This window comes from Thalassophryne amazonica, chromosome 22 (assembly GCF_902500255.1).
Source record: "Thalassophryne amazonica chromosome 22, fThaAma1.1, whole genome shotgun sequence".
Classification (NCBI taxonomy): domain Eukaryota; kingdom Metazoa; phylum Chordata; class Actinopteri; order Batrachoidiformes; family Batrachoididae; genus Thalassophryne; species Thalassophryne amazonica.
The window spans coordinates 3,188,213-3,208,482 of record NC_047124.1 but is presented as its reverse complement, the minus strand read 5'-3'; the positions used below and the strand labels follow the sequence as shown (position 1 = coordinate 3,208,482).

At 41.4% G+C, this 20,270-nt stretch overlaps 2 protein-coding genes across 4 annotated transcripts in view; one reads left to right on the top strand and one right to left on the bottom strand.

The window, feature by feature from the left end:
- The window catches only part of echdc3 (enoyl CoA hydratase domain containing 3), a 38,020-nt gene that overhangs the window by 10,216 nt on the left and 7,534 nt on the right, over window positions 1-20,270 (top strand). The window contains exons 6-7 of one of the 3 annotated variants that reach the window (XM_034163128.1): window positions 191-371; window positions 12,634-12,771. In XM_034163128.1, the coding sequence (XP_034019019.1) occupies window positions 191-344 (154 nt within the window). In that variant the 3' untranslated portion in view covers window positions 345-371; window positions 12,634-12,771. Of the gene's footprint in view, window positions 1-190; window positions 372-11,901; window positions 12,012-12,633; window positions 12,772-20,270 lie in introns of those variants that run through there. The other 2 variants (XM_034163127.1, XM_034163129.1) reach the window with 2 other exon arrangements.
- Window positions 2,716-20,270, bottom strand: part of usp6nl (USP6 N-terminal like) — a 44,537-nt gene continuing 26,982 nt past the window's right edge. The window contains exons 5-14 of the mRNA XM_034163126.1: window positions 19,784-19,864; window positions 15,763-15,870; window positions 13,988-14,097; window positions 13,631-13,679; window positions 12,663-12,783; window positions 12,136-12,230; window positions 11,926-11,991; window positions 7,886-7,985; window positions 7,661-7,813; window positions 2,716-4,318 (exon numbers count right to left, since the gene is read on the bottom strand). Coding sequence (XP_034019017.1) covers window positions 2,832-4,318; window positions 7,661-7,813; window positions 7,886-7,985; window positions 11,926-11,991; window positions 12,136-12,230; window positions 12,663-12,783; window positions 13,631-13,679; window positions 13,988-14,097; window positions 15,763-15,870; window positions 19,784-19,864 — 2,370 coding nt within the window. The 3' untranslated portion in view covers window positions 2,716-2,831. The remainder of the gene's footprint in view (window positions 4,319-7,660; window positions 7,814-7,885; window positions 7,986-11,925; window positions 11,992-12,135; window positions 12,231-12,662; window positions 12,784-13,630; window positions 13,680-13,987; window positions 14,098-15,762; window positions 15,871-19,783; window positions 19,865-20,270) is intronic.

The window sequence follows — 20,270 nt, the reverse complement described above, 5'->3', positions numbered from 1 at the left end:
GGCCACCAGATGGAACTATTTCACCATTTCGAAAACCTTGAGCACATCATACCCACATTAATGTAAATGTCCATGAGGTGGAACCATTGCACCATTCTAGAACCTTGAGTACAAGGCTGCAGCAGATTACCAGAAAATCAAAATGCTTGTTTGTGAAAATATTGTTTGTGACGCTTGGTTTCCTCCAAAGGCAAATGGCTCACAGTCGCGATGCCGCATACATCACTGCCTCCAAGGTGATGGTCGACAACTTGGCTCTCAGGGATGGACAAGAAGGAATCAGAGCATTCATAGAGAAACGGAAACCGGTTTGGAGCCACAAAGTAGAGAATGTTCACGACTGACGGACGAAAAGAGAAGAACATCAACACGTAAGGTTCAATTTCTGCAACACACAACTTATGAGAAAAGCAAAATTGCTTTTTTGTTACTTTTTACCCCCGGGGTCGGTTTGAGATCTTAAAATTTGTTTTATTTTTTATGTATAAACAAAATTTGGTTGTACCGTATTTTCCGCACCATAAGGCGCACCTAAAAGCCTTAAATTTTCATTTTCACACAAATCGTCTGTGCGCCCTATAATCTGGTGCGCCTTATGTGCACACTGAATTCCAAAATCTGTAAAAACTACCGAGGTTGTCTTTGACCATCGGCCATTTCCCGCTGACACAGGGACATAATACGTAAAGTATGTACGCTGCCAGCGATAAACCAATCAGAAGAGTCCGTGGTACGTACCCTTATCTCCGCCATTCCTCCGGTAGTTACCGTATACTACAGGTATCCTGCAAAACATTTGTTTGTCTAAGGACCCCGGAAAATGGCGCCAGCGAAGAGACATGCTTACAAGGCACAATTCAAACTGCAGGCTCTCAGTTACGCGGTTGTTCATGGGAATAGAGCAGCTGCGAGAGGAAACAAGAAAATGAACTGCTCCAAGTCCAAATGGAGTTACCGCGGAAACAAAGCGAGGTGGCCACAGCTAGAAGACCAACTCGAGCAATGGGTCATTGAACAAAGAACAGCCGGGAGAAGCGTCTCTACAGTCACCATTCGGCTGAAGGCAAAAACGATAGCGATGATTAGCGGGAACCTGCCGTGTTTGATGGCAAAATTGCCCAGCTGTTCAATTCAGACACAGAAGATGAGGACTTTGATGGATTTGTGACAGAACCATAATAAAAAAACAATGTGAGTACCATATTGTTAAATACCGGTAGTTCAAAGTTGTTCAAATAAACTCACCGTTTTGCTTCCGTGACCCTTTTTTTTTTTTTTTTTGTAGACTATGTTTTTAGCGTGCGTCTTTTGTAAGGGTTAAGTACCCGCTAATTGAGGCCGCGCCCTATGGTGCAGAAAATACGGTACATAATACAGAAAACATTTATAATTTATGAAAAATTCACAGAAAAAAGTGCCTCAAAACTTTCATCCAAAGATGCAACAAATTTAATCTGACAATTATTTGATTAATTCTCAAAATACCTCACGTTATGTTACGCCACCTGTATGTTAACGTCTTTGTGCTGCTCCTGGTGTTAGCTTGTTCTGGCACAGTGTCAGCTTTAAGTAATGTTACAGCCTCAGAAACGGGAAAATGCCACAAAAATACGTTAAAGATTGTGCCAGTGTTGTTTGGGTGCAAAGATCAGAATTTTACACGCTATGACAAAAGGACTTTTGCAGAGTCCTCCAAACAGCAGGGGGAGCCACTGCCTTCTGAGAAGCTGCTGCTCGTTGTGAAACATGGTGCTGGCTTTGGTAGGAAAGATGAATTTCTCAACAAAAGTTTGCTTTTATGGTTATTTTTGATAAGACATTGGAAATTTAACAACAAAGACGGTGCTGTTAACATGTAGCACAGTGATGTTAGTGCTAATCCATCTGGTATTTGTCTAAACAGGCTCAAACATAATACTGGACACGGTCCTTTAATCAAACAGGTGCGTGGGATTTACAGTCAAAGACAGATTTGCTGAGTTTGTTTTCACCCCACTTTGTTTTATTCAGCAATGCCTCATTCAACAAAAACCTGTGATAACTTTGGGAATGTAAAGAACAGTGTGACAGGAAAAATCCGCCATGACTAGAACACGTTGAAATGTGTGCCAACTGACACCGCTCGTCAGTAGATGTGTCTGCGATTAAACAGTAGTTATGCCAGTGTTTGGGAAAAAAACAAACAAAATTAATGATGTAGTACTTAAACTAGCTCACATATGCCCCCTGCTGCATTTACATAAGTAATAACTACAGTACTGCACTAAAAACAAAGGTTAACAGTTAACTACTGACTTAAAGCCATTCAACTGAAAACAATTTTTATCCAAAAACAAACAAAAAAAAAACATTCAAGTCTCCAATCAGTTTTAATGTTACTGAAAAGACAAATCATAAATGTGACTCTGCTTCACAGATCAATAACAGAAACCTCGCTGAGGAAAATAAACTTTTTTCTGGTGGAGGGGCTTCAAACTGAAATGGAAATTATGTCAGTGACTCAACGATCACCGCTTCTCTAATTCTACACGTCCACCTCCAAAACATCTACAAGCATATACAAGAAATCAAATCTCTACCGTAACATATAAAAATAGACGGAGAGCTGAAACGTCGGCTTTGCTCTCTTGGGAGAAGAATGCAGGAAAAACAATTCACTGTACATATTTATAAAGTCACTCCTCATTAATGATTTACATCCAAAAATAAAATTAATCTTCAGTCAGTTTTTTTTTTCTCCTTTTTTAAGTGATCAGTAAAAATGTCAGCGGCTGGTGCGTCCTGCAGAGGGCAGTACTTCACAGAAAGAACTCCTTGATACAGTCTTCTGCTCACAGCAGCATGGACTCCTGCATGGCAAACGCCTCCTGTGCAGGACTGTAGTGTGGTCCTCCAAACAGTCGGGGGAGCTGCTGCCTTATGACCGGCTGCTGCTCGTTAAACTGGTTCCTGTAGTGAAGGAGGTTGTCTGTTTTGGTGGGGAAGGTGAATTGCTCAACAGGAGACATTTGGGCTTGCTGAAAGCTGGGCGAACGGGGCATTCCCCCCCCAGAGTGAGAGAAGTGGTCGCCCTCTGGCGGCCATATGAACCCATCCACAGTCTGCTCTTTATACGGGTAGCGGGGATTTGGCTCGACCACGTAGTCTATTGGAGGGTAGCCTTGTGGAGGGGAGTTGAGTATCAATGGCTGGTAGGTGGGGTTTTCCAGCTGCAGCACTGGCTTGACATTTTGAGGGCTGTTGGTGGACTTTGGGAAGGGCTCCAGGCGCTGTGTAGCAAAGTTGTTGTTCATAAAAGCCTTCGTTGGAGACAGTCTGCTGGGCTGCCGTTGAGTGGTGGGGTACGCTCTTTCCCCATACCCCAGGTTGGGTGGTGGGGCATAATGTCTGTCATCTCTTCTATACTCCACATTTGAGCTGTAGGCAGGATGGAGAATGGGTACCATGGTAGGTCTACCCTGGGAGTACTGCTGGGCAGGTGCATCATACTGGTCAGACTGGACACCCACTGGAATCTTGTGAGTCAGGGGAGGAGGAAGCAGGTGTTGTACAATCTTTGGCCCAGATGGTGGGGGGATAAAACTTCCAGCCACTGTGGGGCTGCCCTGATGAACACCTGATGCACTCAATGGGAGCTCAGTGCGAGGGGTTCGAATCCTGGACGGAGGACTCTCAGGCTCTGGGATACCGACATTCTGTTCAGGAAGTCCAGGTACATTGTCATACTGGGAAGCGTTGGAGCCACGGTCTGAACCTGGGACAAAGCTCCTCGAGTTGGGCTGATGGTGGTTTACTGCGGCACCATTTGACTTAGGAGGCTGCACTGGCACCCCTCGACTTTTCAGGGCCTCCAAGGCTGCTGCTGCCATAGCCGCTTCCAATTTGGTATCAGAAGGTTTGACCCAACGAGGGGTGAAGTTTTGGCGGGAGCTCGATGCTGCATTGGAATTCTGATTGGCTGTGGCATGGCTCTGTGGCTTCTCTCTATCCCCTGTGGTGGGCTGCACTGCAGGAGTAACAGGTGGTTCTACCTTCTCAGAACTGGTGAGATTGAAGATCTGCTTTTGCTGCTCACTCGGGATCTCTCCTGATCCCCTGGAGCGAACCTTTTGCTGACGGAGCGATCTGTCCAGAGAAGCACGGCGCGATCGGCTTGAGGGCCGGCTCTCCCGCCGATGCACTTGTGTAGGACTCGGCTCCCTGGGAGACTCGGCTGGCTCAGTATGGCTCTGACCATTGGCCATGTGGTTGACCACCGGCGCTGCCAGCTCAGGAGGTAGCTGCCCTAGAGGCTTCTTGGGAAACTCGTCCTCTTTACCTGCCGGCCAGAAGAAAACAAGTTACAGGAAGTGTCAGGAAAGTGACACCCACAGTGATGGTGGAAGACGGTGTGGTGCTGATTCACATCAGATGAGGAGTCACAACTGAGACATGGATTCATGCAACACCACTGCCATAGAGGTCAAAATAAAAGATTACATCCACGACAACATCTCCACAGGCAAATGAAGAGGAAGCATCAAAAAGTCTTTATTTATTCTGAGCTTCCTGCATGAAGTTTTGCTCGCTTCCCTCCAGACTTAAAAAGTATTAGCTTTGATTAACGAGTAAGAACACAGAACTTAACTTACTTTTTGACTTTTATGGTTTTGCCCCCAGAGTGACTAAAAGTAACCGGTTTATTTTACACATTGCGGCAAATACTTGGAACTCAGAGGGAAAGAGTGAAAAGTTAGCAGTGAGAGGACGTGCCGCAGATGAGATCATTCCTGCTGTTTGATTAATAATTATAGTGACAGCACCACATTTATTTTTTTAAAACAGAGTACTTCTTCCCATTTAATCTTTAATAGCAAATGGGGGGCACATTTTGAAGCATTATATTCTTCATCCATCTTGAACAAACATGGTACCACATTCCAAATCGGGATCCCATTTTTGAACTGTCCAAAAATTTCTTCCTGGTTCTTGAAATCATTGATACTATGTGGTAAATTTAGGGTATTCGTACTCTTAATGGCTTCAATCATGTTTGAACTTCTTTAAACGAGGTATGTGTGGTGCTTGTTTGATCATGCTCCATCGGGCTAAAAATTCGATGCTAAAGCAGTGTTTGTTGCGGATTTTGTTCAAAGTTGAGCAGCTTAATCGCACCTGGTCGATGGCACAGGTCCTTTCTTTCGTTTTTGGGCAGGTTGCCAGGTCTGCACTTTCATTTCTGTACTTTGTTTTGGCTTATGGGCAATTGTACTAGAACAGAATAAGGGTGTGGTCAATTAATTCCAGCGTGGTTGCTGCAATTCATGGGTTTGTCTGTAGGGGGCGATAAAAACCTGTTCCGTATTTTAACATAGAAGCCCAGAAAACAAACTGGGCCACTAACCACCTACTTTAGTCCGGTCCTGGTAATGACCAGTGATGCCACAGTTACTTTGAAAAAGTAATCCAATTACTGATTACTCCTTGAAAAAGTAACTTAGTTACTTTTACAATTGAGTAATCAGTAAAGTAACTAAGTTAGATTACTAGCTACTTTTTTAGTTACTTTCCCCAGATGCCGACAACAACCCTCTGCCACCTCAACATGACAATGATACCTGTTTTGCCAAAACTCACTTCATAGTCACCCTTTTTTGACTTCAATGAAAATAAATACTTGTTTTATAAAAAGTAAAATAAAGACCTCTTTCTTGACCTCATATTTAACTGTTGACAGCACTGTAACAGTAAAACTTGCAATTTCTAACCTACATTGTTTAGAAATGTAACTATTAAATTCTTCGTAACATTTCTGTGACATTTAAATTCTCTCTAAACATTTTACTTGTCAAAATTATTAATACTATAAGTAGTATTAATAGTTGTAGTAAAAAAAAAAAAAAAAATGGCTTCAAAACTGGACCTTTAGTCTAGGGGTGTTTGGGGGGGGCACATCCCTGCCCCACGCCCCCATTCCATCTGGATTCGCCCCTGCTTTGGCATTTGAGCACAAAGAATGGATAACATTTGTTTATGTAGAAAACATGACCAGATTTACAGGTAAGAAAGTTTTATTGTGTTTACACATCATGTGGTCCTCAGAAAGAGTTTAGGTGCATTTGAGTGGAAAATAGTGTTAGTTGTTGATGCGTCGCGGAGGATCAGCTGTTTTTAACGAGCAGATACGGAGCGGCTCACAGCTCAGAATTCTAAATAAAGGAGAAAAAAGCATAAAAATGTCTTTGTAAAGCTCAGTGCAGGTGTGCTGTTGTCACCGCGCTTTAAGAGGTGAGGACGAGTCGTAACTGCTGCAGAAAACTCACAGCTCGCTTAAAGTGGGCAGTTCAGTCGAACCCCGACCTCCTGCCCACAGACCATGTTTAATGCTGCTATCGACCCACAATGCAAAAATAATAGTAACACACAGTGACTTGGAGAAGTAACTTTAATCTGATTACTGATTTGAAAAGATTAACGCGTTAGATTACTCGTTACTAAAAAAAGTGGTTAGATTAGAGTAATGCGTTACCAGCATCACTGGTAATGACTGATCGAGATTGTTTTATTTCACCTCCACAGGGCAAAACCGTAAGACATGTCAGTGTCCAAATACTTATGTACCAACTTTAAGTGAACCAAAGCTGTTGTATTGTCACAAGTCTACAATTCTTTGTTTTAAAAGAATGAAAACAAATAAGGACCTTGGTTCTGGAACGATCACTTTTTCAGTTAAAACAAAAAATCCAACATTATTCTAAGCTCGGATTTTAGCCACTAGGTGGAAAATTATAACACAGCAGTAACACAAACGCCTGCGTTGTGTTCTGTAGTGTGAAGGACTGGAAGAGGAGTTTGTGAAGGAAGAACAACAGCCTGGTGCTGTTAAGACACACAGACAGACAGATGGACAGACATGGAAGACCAGTCAGGATAGCCCACCGGTTACCGTCGTAGGAGGGAATGTGGCCGCCGCTCACAGCCACACTTTTCACGCTGTAGGCTAACATCGTTCCAGAGAAGAGGGAGAGAACGCATGTTAATCAGAGACAGAGATTGACACGGACACAGAGCTGCAACACCAGAATAGTCCCATCATGCATCTCACCACCTGGCAGGCAGGCGGCTTTGTTGATCTGCACGCGTATATCAAATCATTTTTTAAAAGCCTTTACTTCTGTCCAGAGGATCTGCGTCATTATTCTGTTTCTCTTCCATGACAATTGTTTAATTTATAAAATATTAAAGTTTGGAATTTTGCAAAACTTAAACTGTTCTGTCCAAATAAAATCACAGATTTCCTCAGGTGCTTTTCAAAGCAGTTAATATCAGGAATGAAACTGATAAGATTCTGAAAATATTTAAATCCAGACTGTCGTCAGCATAGAATAATTTACAGGCTTTTAAAGAAGCACAAAGATTAAAACCTGTATAAATCAATTAAAATTGTTTTTAAAGTGTTTAAGATAAATGAATAATCTGCTGTTCTTGGTGTGAAAAGAATAACGAAAGTCAAAATGAGGACCCCCCCGAGAAACTAATCACAGAAACAGTTTATTCCTGATTCAATCATCAAACAATGAATTGTCCAACTAATCCTGATCTAGATTCTGTCCCTATATTTAAGGACCGCAGATGTTATTTCACTGTAAGTTCAGCTGGAAACAGGCGGGTTTTGTCTTACCTGGCGCCGGCAGCTCCAGCTTGGCCCTCCTGAGCTCCGACATCGAATGCTGCAGCTGCTCGATCACCAAATCATCTTCGAAGTAGAAATTTTTTGACAAAGATACCTGCAGAAACTCCACCAGCTCCTCCATGGACAGCTTCATTAGGTGCTCTGAGAAGACACAGACACGTTAGGAGGACTCCATCTCGCCTGTGAGAGGCCAAAGACAGCAGGCGTCCTTACTCCTGTGCAGTTTGAGGATGGTGTAGGACATGGCGGGCAGCACGCGCTCCCCCTCCAAGATGTAGATGTCCCAGATCCTGAGAGTCAGTGTGAAGGGGGTCTGGACAAAAACAGGTTGAGATTTTATACACAGATCAAATCCACATCTGGAATTTATAATTGCCATCAAACTACACATACAGCCCTCCAGAGGGCGCTACTGTCAAACTCCAACGTGCCCAGTACTTCAGTTGCTCCTCAAATATTTCAGCACTAAATTGTGATGGTAGATTTTGCTCAGGTGTCAGTATTAAAATATACTCATCCTATTGATAATGTTTGTGAAATATCTTTAAAATATTTTATGTGCAGTACCCATGGGTGCTTAGGAGGAAAAAAAAAAAAAAGACAGCAATGTGATTCATCTATAATATTCAAGACAGCAAAAGTTCGAATGCTATAAGCGTTTGGAAAGCTAAGGGGGGAAGATTTTGAGAGTACAACCCCTGGCAAAAATGATGGAATCACCGGCCTCGGAGGATGTTCATTCAGTTGTTTAGAAAAAAAGCAGATCACAGACATGACACAAAACTAAAGTCATTTCAAATGGCAACTTTCTGGCTTTAAGAAACACTATAAGAAATCAGGAAAAAAAATTGTGGCAGTCAGTAACGGTTACTTTTTTTAGACCAAGCAGAGGAAAAAAAATATGGAATCACTCAATTCTGAGGAATAAATTATGGAATCATGAAAAACAAAAGAACGCTCCAACACATCACTAGTATTTTGTTGCACCACCGCTAGCTTTTCTAACAGCTTGCAGTCTCTGAGGCATGGACTTGATGAGTGACAAACAGTACTCTTCATCAATCTGGCTCCAACTTCCTCTGATTGCTGTTGCCAGATCAGCTTTGCAGGTTGGAGCCTTGTCATGGACCATTTTCTTCAACTTCCACCAAAGATTTTCAATTGGATTAAGATCCGGACTATTTGCAGGCCATGACATTGACCCTATGTGTCTTTTTGCAAGGAATGTTTTCACAGTTTTTGCTCTATGGCAAGATGCATTATCATCTTGAAAAATGATTTCATCATCCCCAAACATCCTTTCAATTGATGGGATAAGAAAAGTGTCCAAAATATCAACATAAACTTGTGCATTTATTGATGATGTAATGACAGCCATCTCCCCAGTGCCTTTACCTGACATGCAGCCCCATATCATCAATGACTGTGGAAATTTACATGTTCTCTTCAGGCAGTCATCTTTATAAATCTCATTGGAACGGCACCAAACAAAAGTTCCAGCATCATCACCTTGCCCAATGCAGATTCGAGATTCATCACTGAATATGACTTTCATCCAGTCATCCACAGTCCACGACTGCTTTTCCTTAGCCCATTGTAACCTTGTTTTTTTCTGTTTAGGTGTTAATGATGGCTTTCGGTTAGCTTTTCTGTATGTAAATCCCATTTCCTTTAGGCAGTTTCTTACAGTTCAGTCACAGACGTTGACTCCAGTTTCCTCCCGTTCGTTCCTCATTTGTTTTGTTCTGCATTTTCGATTTTTGAGACATATTGCTTTAAGTTTTCTGTCTTGACGCTTGATGTCTTCCTTGGTCTACCAGTATGTTTGCCTTTAACAACCTTCCCATGTTGTTTGTATTTGGTCCAGAGTTTAGACACTGCTGACTGTGAAGAACCAACATCTTTTGCAACACTGCGTGATGATTTACCCTCTTTTAAGAGTTTGATAATCCTCTCCTTTGTTTAATTTGACATCTCTCGTGTTGGAGCCATGATTCATGTCAGTCCACTTGGTGCAACAGCTCTCCAAGGTGTGATCACTCCTTTTTAGATGCAGACTAACGAGCAGATCTGATTTGATGCAGGTGTTAGTTTTGGGGATGAAAATTTACAGGGTGATTCCATAATTTATTCCTCAGAATTGAGGGAGTCCATATTTTTCCCCTCTGCTTGGTCTAAAAAAAGTAACCGTTACTGACTGCCACAATTTTTTTTCCTGATTTCTTAAAGCCAGAAAGTTGCCATTTGAAATGACTTTAGTTTTGTGTCATGTCTGTGATCTGCTTTTTTTCTATAAAATTAAACAACTGAATGAACATCCTCCGAGGCCGGTGATTCCATAATTATTGCCAGAGGTTGTACAAGTGCCCTGTGGTGCATTCTGGTGCATTCTTTGGACTAAATTTGGACCTGAAAGAGCTGTTAAATTTCTTTTGTGATCTCATGCAGTTTGGCACAACATGTGGCTTTTGACTGCATGTTGTATGTCCTGTAGGAGCATGTACACAATATAACCACAACAGTTTACAAATATAGCTAAATCTTCATGAAAACTTTATTTAGTTTGTTTGTGATTGGGCTCAAAGACTAGGCAATTAAAAATCATAACAACTAAAATGTTATAAATAACTTCATAACTGCTTTCAGACGAGGTAAAGAGATATCATAATATCATACCATAATACTGAAGCCACTCCATTACTATTATTCATTCAATAAAGCACAACAATAAAATGTTAAATTTATTTAAATTATCCATCTCAGTCTGACCCCAAACACCTCGAAGAATCTGAACCTGAATTTATTTATTTTTTATGTTATATAGAAATTTATTGATTGATTAACATACCTTATAGTAAAAAAGCCACATTCTTGTGTAAATTCCTGTAAATCCACTCGAAGCCACTGTGTCTTTTTCCCATGAAAAACATCTACATTAATAAAAATTCATTTACATTCTTGTGTAAATTCATGCAGCCTAAATCCATTCAAAGCCGGTCTTTTTTCCCCAATGAAAGAAAGTCTAGATTAATGAAAAAAGTCACAATCTTTTCTAAAATCCTGTTTGAACAGCACAATGTTTATTTTCCAGGGAGAGAAAAATTCTTACCGTGTTTCCTGAGAGGGCACAGTTCACTTTTCCCGTTTCTTTTATCTTTCAGGTGTGTTGATGAAGCCAGCAATAATTCCACGGATTTTTGTCCTTATAAGACTTTTTCAGTCTTTTTCGCCATCTTCTCTCTGTCCGACGTCGGTCCGTGACACAGACATGCTGCACAAGTCTTCTTTTAAAAACTTTAGCGCTCTAAAGGTTTGCGATGTCCACATGCTACCTTTAGCTAAATCTTTGTGCAGGAGACACACAGTGTCGCCGCAGCAACCAACCAGTCTCACTTTACGACAACTGTTGCAACAGCCAGGCTTTTTTTTGCCTCGGACTGCCGCGGTCTTATAAAACTTGCACGATGTCGTTAAAAAAAGAACACTTTGCGATAGACATTTTAAAAACTCAGTGACAATCATAGAACACTTTGCGATAGACATTTTAAAAACTCAGTGACAATCATGATTACAGAGTAAAACACTAACACCATGATGAAATCTGCGGAATTTCACGGATCCACACGGATTTTTCACAGCCCTGCATTTCTTTTAGACAGCAAGAATTTACAAATAGACGGAAAACCATCCAGAGATGGCGAATAAGCATCCCTGAGTACCACAGAAAAACCTTTAGGCAAGAGGGCGTCTCTGACCTCTGCACAGTCCAGTATCGGTTTTTGCAACTACTGTATTTTATAGTTTTATGTTTTATTATAAAATATTGAGTGTTGCTGTAAAAGATTCTCAGGAAAACACTGAAAACTAGAAAGAAGGTTCAACTCAGACTGAAACGTTGTAGATACGTAACTGTACTTTGTGACGCTGCTAACGTCCGATTGAATAAATAACTTCATCAGTTTAAATGTCTGATTACTAAACTGTTTATTTTCTCAGACGTTTTGTGTTGTTGCTGTACATGTTTGATTTTTGTATTTAACAAGTGGAAAAAAAAATGTAAATGTTAGAACGTAATGAAACCTGGTGAAGAATATGACACAGCGCCCCACCTGGATGTTCTCAGTTAAGGCCGTGTGAGCACCTTGTAGTTACTGTCAGGTCCTGTGGCATGTACATAACGTGACATCACTCAGACAAGCCCCCATAATGACCATTTTACCCGTTTGCAGGATTTCCACGCTCTGCGTACTCACTCTGTCCAGGAAACACTGGAAGAACCACTTCATGGTGTACAGGCTGGTGAACACCTCCTGGTTGTCCTGCCGCAGCACAAACAAACCCAAAATGAAATCAGTCAGTGCGATCAACAGGCAAAAACAACAACAACAAGCTCAGTTTGTGTTGTACTTTTGAAGAAAACCTTTTGTCATTATTTAAGGCTGATCTGGTTTTGTTTGACTCACCAGGTGCTGCTTCAGTTTTGGAATCATCTTCTTCAGGATGCGGTCGTGATGCTCCTGAAATCGCATCAGTTTCGGAAAGCCGGGAACAAAAAAACCTGGAAGAAGTGAAGACAGCCGCGAGGCTTGAGGCTACGTCCCGACTCGAAGTTACGAAAATGTTCAACAAGATGGAGAACAAAAAAAAAGTGACTAGAAATATGTGTCACCAAAACCCTTTAGCACCTTCTTTAGAAATTAAAGTCAGACAGGTCAGGGGATGAACACATGAACATTTCCAATCAGTGAATACATCTTTGGACTTCATTTCCACCAGTCACGTTACCTCGCGGTAAATCTGTCCTTGAAGAACGTTTATCATGTTACTGTACGTTTTTTCTCAAACAGTTCGGTGTGAATCCAGATTTACTGTCGGTGTTTTTGATTTATCAAAAATTGTAAAATTTGTGAATAAAGATAAGATCATAAAACAGTGATGTTTTTTGTTTCTGTGTTTGTTAGCCACTTCTGGAAGTGAGTGGGGGCGCTACCGTGCATGGCGTGCTTGTGTCCAGACAGGAGTTTGACCAGCGCCCAGAAGGCGTCCTCTTCGTTCAAGTAGATCAGCAACAGGGCTGTGATCTGGCTCATCCCCTGACAGTAGCCCACTTCCTGTAAACACACAGACGGATTAACGATGCCAACAACCGGACTCCGATCAGGGGAACTTTTACCGGGAATTCAGTTTACGCCGGAAATCAAACGTTCTGGTGTCACTCACACAGTTTAGTTTCAGCTCGGACGTGGACAGACGGCGTCTTAGTGACACAACAACATGATGTAAAACTACATATACGCTGCACTTCTTTTGGCAGTCAACTGAATGCATGAATTCATCTCCCATCTATGAACACATGAACTCAGAAACAATCAGTTATCCTGTAACTAACGGTGACAAACAGAGAAGTGTTTGGTTAACTTGGACAAAACGGATCACTTTGTTTTGTTGATGTAATTAATATCTGTGTGCCCATCCTGCCACTTGCTGGGTGGATGATGGAAATTAGGAGCAGGTGTGGTTGAAACTACGTTTGTCACTATCTTTCTTTTCCAAAGCTGCTTAATGACTGATTATCAAAGCTCCGTTCTGTAAATTTGAACAATTTATTGAATCAAACAGCGAGTCAACAGAAGACATTTAATATTAGAAATTAAACCTGCACTCGTATGAATTCTAAAGCTGTTTGTTTTTTTTTTCCCATCCAGACAGGATTCTGCATCTGGTCATTGGGGATGTTTTTCTCTCTGGTCCATTGTGATGTTCCTGTGAAGCAGGTTCCACAGTTTGTTCATCTAAATATTTAAGTTTACATGTTGAAAATACTCAGTGAATAAATACAGCATTTAATTGTTTCACCAAATCCAAAATCCAGAGTAAAAAGATCTGCATTGTTTTTTTTAAATGATAAGTAACAGGAAGGTCACATTGGAGGCCGGTTTTGTGCAGAGGAGGACTCACCCTGTTGTAGATGGAGTACGCCGTGAGCACGTGGAACAGAGCCTGCTGCCTGACAACAAACACACAGTCAAAACACGCACACCAGGATCTACACTGATGACTTTGGTTCAGTTTTCTCTTACTTTTAAACTTGTGTGTGTGTGTATGCACGCGCATCACAAATACAAACTGAAGGGAAAAAAAATCCACTGAATAAATGATTTTAATGTCACAGCAGTGATTAAAGATACCAAAAAGTAGAAAATAATTGAGAATGTAAAAGGGTTTGTGATGTTTTTATGTGACTGGCAACAAAACCAATCTTTATTTATTCTTGTTTATTATTATCGTCAGTGCGCACATGTATTTTGCACCCACTTGACGTCGTAGCGATTCATGAACATGACGTGGTCCCTGTAGGTCCGGTTTACATCCAAATCAATCTGACGGATATCCGGAGAAAGTCCTCTCGCACTCGCCTTCAGCTTCTGGAACATTTATTCAGCGCACACACACACAACATCACAAATTTCCTTCAAGTCTGAAAAATGCGCAAACAAGCAAACCTGAACAGTTTTAAGCGGCCGCGTCTCAACTCATAAATTAGAGCGAAACAAGTCTTTACGTAAGAATGTCAACATTTGTTCAGGATTAGAACAGCATTTAAACCACACACACAGAGCAGCAGTGAAACAGGCAAAGTGACGATAACAAGGGTTTAATTAAGTCAGCTATGTAGGGAGGTGCCAGTCCGTGAACAATTTTATAGACTAGCTGCAGAACCTTAAAATCTGATCTCACAGGGACAGGAAGCCAGTGAAGAGATGCCAAAATAGGTGTAATGTGGTCAAACTTTCTGCTTCGTGTCAAAAGTCTGGCTGCAGCATTTTGAACCAATTGGAGAGCCCTAATGCTGGACTGCGGTAAACCAGAAAACAGAACATTGCAGTAGACCAATCTAGAAGAGATAAATGCATGAATCAGGGTCTCAGCATCAGCCATAGACAGGATGGGACGAATCTTTGCTACATTTCACAGGTGGAAGAAAACAGTCCTCGTAATATTTCGAATGTGGAGGTCAAAGGACAATGTAGGATCAAACATTACCCCAAGGTTCCTCACTTTGTCAGTGTGATGTATGACACATGAGCCTAGGCTGAGCGTTAACTGGTCAAATTGATGCCGATGTCTCACTGGACCAAGAACCATCATTTCAGTCTTATCAGAGTTTAAACATAGGAAGTTTCTAGACATCCAGCTTCTCACTGATGCAAGGCAATCTTCTAAGGATATATGTGAATGAGATTACTAGCAGTTATCGGCATGTATAACAGTATCATTTGCAGAGCAATGAAAGGTAATCCCAAAATGCCACAATATGTGCCCAAGGGGTGCTATATAAAGGGAGAAAAGCAGGGGGCCGAAGACCGACCCCTGTGGAACCCCAAATTTCATGTCACTAAGGTTAGAGGTAGTGTTACTGTGCAAAACACAAACGACTGGTCAAGTATGATGTAAACCATGCAAGGGCACTCCCAGTAATCCCAAGATAACACACTAACAGTGTTTTACAAATGACTGCATAAATCCAGCTGCAATATTTTTAAAAAGTCCAAATGGAGTCATTTCAAAGACACTGCTTCAGTGTGAAAATGTTTTAGGGTTAAAAAGAGACCAACCAATTAACCAGTAGCATGTTTGTTTAAAACCACTTTGTTTATTTAATTAAGTGCAGCTTTTTTTTTTTTTTTTTTTTTTACAGATCCCGACTGTCCATTTTATTGTTTTAGTTGTGTGGTTTTATTTAGGATAAATAGGTTTTACATTTAAAATGCCTAAATATTCTGAAGAATGAATAGCTGGCTGCACTTTGAAAAGGTGTTCTTGTGTCACTGGTCTTAAAATGACCAATGTCATTGTTCTTTCAACTAAAACAATCACTTTATTTATGCAGTGCTTTATCACAAATCAGTTAATCAGTGAAATCACCTGGTGGAAGGTGTGGTTGCAAAGAAACCCTGGACCATCTCGGCCCTTTCTGGAATGCGTTGAATACCGCTGCACTAACAAGACGACTCCCATAAACACAATGTAGCGGCTGTGTGTCTTAACATGTCAATGAAGCTGCCGCGAGTGTTTGATGGGCTTCGTACCTCATAGAAGTCTTTCTTCTCCTGCTTCATTTTGGGGATGTCAAGCAGCAGACCCCACACCTCGCCTCGGAGTTGCAGAGGAATCCCCTTATAGATCCTCCGAACCAGCTGGAAGCAGGAGCGCACTGTTAGAACCAGGCTTGGGGAGTAACGGAATACATGTAACGGCGTTATGTAATTAGGATACAAAAAAGGTAACTGTATTCCGCTACAGTTACAGAAAAAAAGACGTATTCAGATTAGAGAGTAAAAATTGGAATTAGTTCGCAGGATTACAATTTTAATGCATTTTATGATATTATCTGTATATATATTTTTTCTTTGAAACGAAAACGTCCCTTCATGAACAGTGACATGACGTCTCCTAACAGGGCAAAATATTGATGAAGTTCCTGGATGTTAATGCATTTTCAATGGGGATTCGCAACTGATCACACTCAGAAAAATGCTTGCAAAATATGTGTTAAAATGCCATTTTGTCCTGGATATCGAGCCAGTAAAATTAATTTACATTAAATTATGTCAGGAAAGTATTAAACTTACTCTGACACACACATTCCCAAATATCAGGTTTGAAAGTTACACGGATCTGTGCTGTTCAAGCTGCTGAGCTGAGGCGTCCTGCTGCTGCTGTTCAGCGCAGCTCCTAAAACCATTACAATACATATTATATTTTTACACAATTATCCTTTATTGATCCGTCCCTCACTCGTGAACAAGACCCCGAGATACTTAAACTCCTCCTTGCCTCAAGTGGAGGAGTTTAAGTATCTCGGGGTCTTGTTCACGAGTGAGGGACGGATGGAGCGTGAGATCGATAGACGGATCGGTGCAGCGTCTGCAGTGATGCGGTCGCTGTATCGGGCCGTCGTGAAGAGAGAGCTGAGTAGGGGGGCAAAGCTCTCGATTTACCGACCGATCTACGTTCCGATCCTCACCTATGGTCATGAGATTTGGCTCGTGACTGAAAGAACGAGATCGCGAGTACAAGTGGCCGAGATGAGTTTCCTCCGCAGGGTGGCTGGGCGCTCCCTTAGAGATAGGGTGAGGAGCTCGGTCACTCGGGAGGAGCTCGGAGTCGAGCCGCTGCTCCTCCACGTCGAAAGGAGTCAGTTGAGGTGGCTCGGGCATCTTTTCCGGATGCCCCCTGGACACCTCGCTGGAGAGGTGTTCCGGGCACGTCCCATTGGGAGGAGGCCCCGGGGAAGACCCAGGACACGCTGGAAGGATTACATCTCTCGGCTGGCTTGGGAATGCCTTGGGGTTCCCCCGGAGGAGCTGGGGGAGGTGTGTGTGGATCGGGAAGTCTGGGCGGCTTTGCTTGAGCTGCTGCCCCCGCGACCCGACTCCGGATAAAGCGGAAGAAAATGGATGGATGGATGGATATCCTTTATTGACCGAGTTTCATTCATGAAGTCAGTGGTGTGGGTACACATCTCTATGTGTGGGTGTGACTGTGAGCGGCACAGCGCGGGTCATTATATTATTTTAAGGTGCAAATTAAAAAAAATCCCCAGTCTTGTCGAACAATTTTAATCACTAACAACAAGTATTTTAACTAGACATTGGTCTAGCAGTGGAAAATATCAACTAGATATAAGTGAAGAGTTAATGGTCCGTGTCATCGGGCGACAGGTACGGCAGGAGACATACAGCTGTTTATCATCCAAATATCACAGACAAAGTGACAAGAAGAACCAAAACCACTTATGGAAGGAAATATTGTCTCCCTTGTTCCTCCGTTTGTATCTTTGCCAACATGCGCAGCTTTCCGGCATATTCCACCTGTTTCTTGAACTTCTATGCACACAAATCACTAACTTGCCCGGAATTAAAATGGTGACCACGCCTCCTTACTGACAGGATTTACTTGATGGTTTTCATTATGCTTTTGTTCTTATTTTGAAAGTTCAATAAGTGGACTGATATGTTAAACGTGGTGCGAATGCTATGTGAAAGACTAAAGTAAGATAATTTTATGTTTACTGAACAAGTAGTAGACTTTTTTTTGTTTTGTATATTGTTCTGCCACTTTTAATTACAAATTCATCCGCACACGCCTGAGTTTTCATTATCCTTCATTTGTTTGGCATTTTTTGTTGAAAATTTAGCAGGTGAACACTGGGTGTGTTTAAAACAATATTGTGGTGCTCTTAATTCATAATGTGAAGTAAAACAGAGTATGTCATGGAAAAGAAAGTTTTATTTTTGCTTAATAAACTGTACTATGTGGTCAAGAATATTTATATTTAGTTTCTTTTGTCTGTATTAGCATATTTGATATTGGCGTAATCCAGAAGTAATTAAAAGTAATCAAATTACATTACTTTAATATTATGGTACTTGGATTATGTTACTGACTACATTTTTCAACAGGTAACTAGTAACTGTATTGGAATACATTTTTAAAGTAACCCTCCCATACCTGGTTAGAACAGCACTGAAAGAGGAGGGGCTTAACCCGCGCCAGCCTCCAACTCTGAACACAACACAGAAACCCGGGTCCACATCACAGAGGCTCCCCGCCTCACTGATGCAGGGTAACATAACGAAGGCAAAGCCTTGGACCGAACATCGACGTAGGTTTATCTAAATATATCATGTCAGTTGTATGTGATAAACCACAGTTCAAAATTGTTTTGCCGTATGAAGACATGATTTGTTAATAAACTATTGTTGGCTTTAATGATACATTAAAGGTATTCATGAAAATATCATTGCTAAGTAGAATATCAAGAACAGAAACTTCTGTATTCTCAAGATCGGCAGATTTATTGAGTGATCAATATCATTTACAACAACAGTAAATAATATGTTAATGTCACCAACATTAACAAGCGAAGCTCCTAAACATCTCAACGTCATTTAGGTCCTTCAGACTTTTTTCAGTAAAATGGTTCTGGGGAGCATTGGCATGGCTGAAAACCTCCCAACCAGGGCCCTCTTGACCCCCCACCATTTTACGCATACAAAACACACACAAAAAAAGCTAAAACAGCCCATAAAAATAAATCATGTCACAGCATCATTAGGTATTAAAAGCCAGCTATTTTTTTCCGCTTAAATTGAAATGGTTTGGGCACTACCCACGACTTACTTTGAAATATGAGGCGCGTTTTTGGTCAATTGACCCAGTCACACATCCAGGCACTCCATCTGTGAGCATTAAAAGCAACGTGCTTAGCAACGCCTGCGAATGACGTGACGCGAGGAGGAAGGAGCGACAGCGGCAGCCTCAGCAGGCACCACGGTGCACGTGCAGCAAAAGCAGCAGAGATTGTCATTCACACATTGGACTGATAAGTCATTTGCGCAGGCGCAGACAGAAAGAAAAGGCAAAAAGTGTAAAACAACAAAACAAACAAAAACTCGATGCTACACCATGGTCTCCTGCAGACGGACAGATGACAGGAGGCTTTTTTTTTTTTTTACATAATCCTATATAAAGTGAAGTCTTGATCCAGAATGTGAATCTGGATCACCTCCAAAATTCAGTGGAGTCTTCCATGGCCTAACATCTATCTGTGAATCTCTGAAAATTTCATCAAAATCCGTGCAGTAATTTTGATGTGTTGCAGACATCCATTTCAAAATGAGCAAATATTTGCACAAAAACAATAAAGTTGATCAGTTTGAACATTAAATATCTTGTCTTTGTGGTGTATTCAGTTGAATATAGGTTGAAGAGGATTTGAAAATCATTGTATTCTGTTTTTATTTACATTTTACACAACGTCCCAACTTCATTGGAATTGGGGTTTTGTATCTCGTCTAATCATGATTTATTGTCAAAAAGTTGTTTTTATTTGCTGCTGGTGTTCCTGAAAGTAAAAGGAATAAAATATTTATTCCTAATCACTTCTGTCAAACTGTTGACTCAGTATTTTCCAACAACAAACTCTTTCTGCATCAGGTGGAATTTAAACACAAACTGACAGAACATTTTCATCAACACATGTAAACGACAGACTGACTATGAGGAACAGACGGCGTCAGAACGAGAAGAGAAAAAGAAAATCACCTTTTCACTGTTCTTGTATTTGTCCCAGCTCTTCAGCATCTTCAGCCATTTGCTGATCCTCTCCAGCTCCGTGTGTTTGTGCTGAATCAAAACAAGATTGAATTCTGTCAGTTTTCTCTTGAATTTGCTGCTTTTCTGATAAACCAAACTTCACTTCCAGCAGCTGGAGATATAAAGTCTAAAGGGGTATTTCCAGACTTTCCTGTGGGACCTGTCTCAGTCTCACCCTGTCCTTGATACCTTCTCTACCCATTACTTCCTCGTCACCTCTGTCATCTTCACCAACATGGCCACTGATCATCACACTTTCATATGTGGGTTCACTCTTCACCTCCTCATCTAACTCACTCCACAAATCTTTCTCCATCTCGCAACCTACCTGTGGGGCATATGCACTGATGACATTCATCATTACCCCTCCAACTTCCAGTCAGACACTCATTTCACCTTCAACACGCTCATAATATACTCTTCCTTTAGAATGACC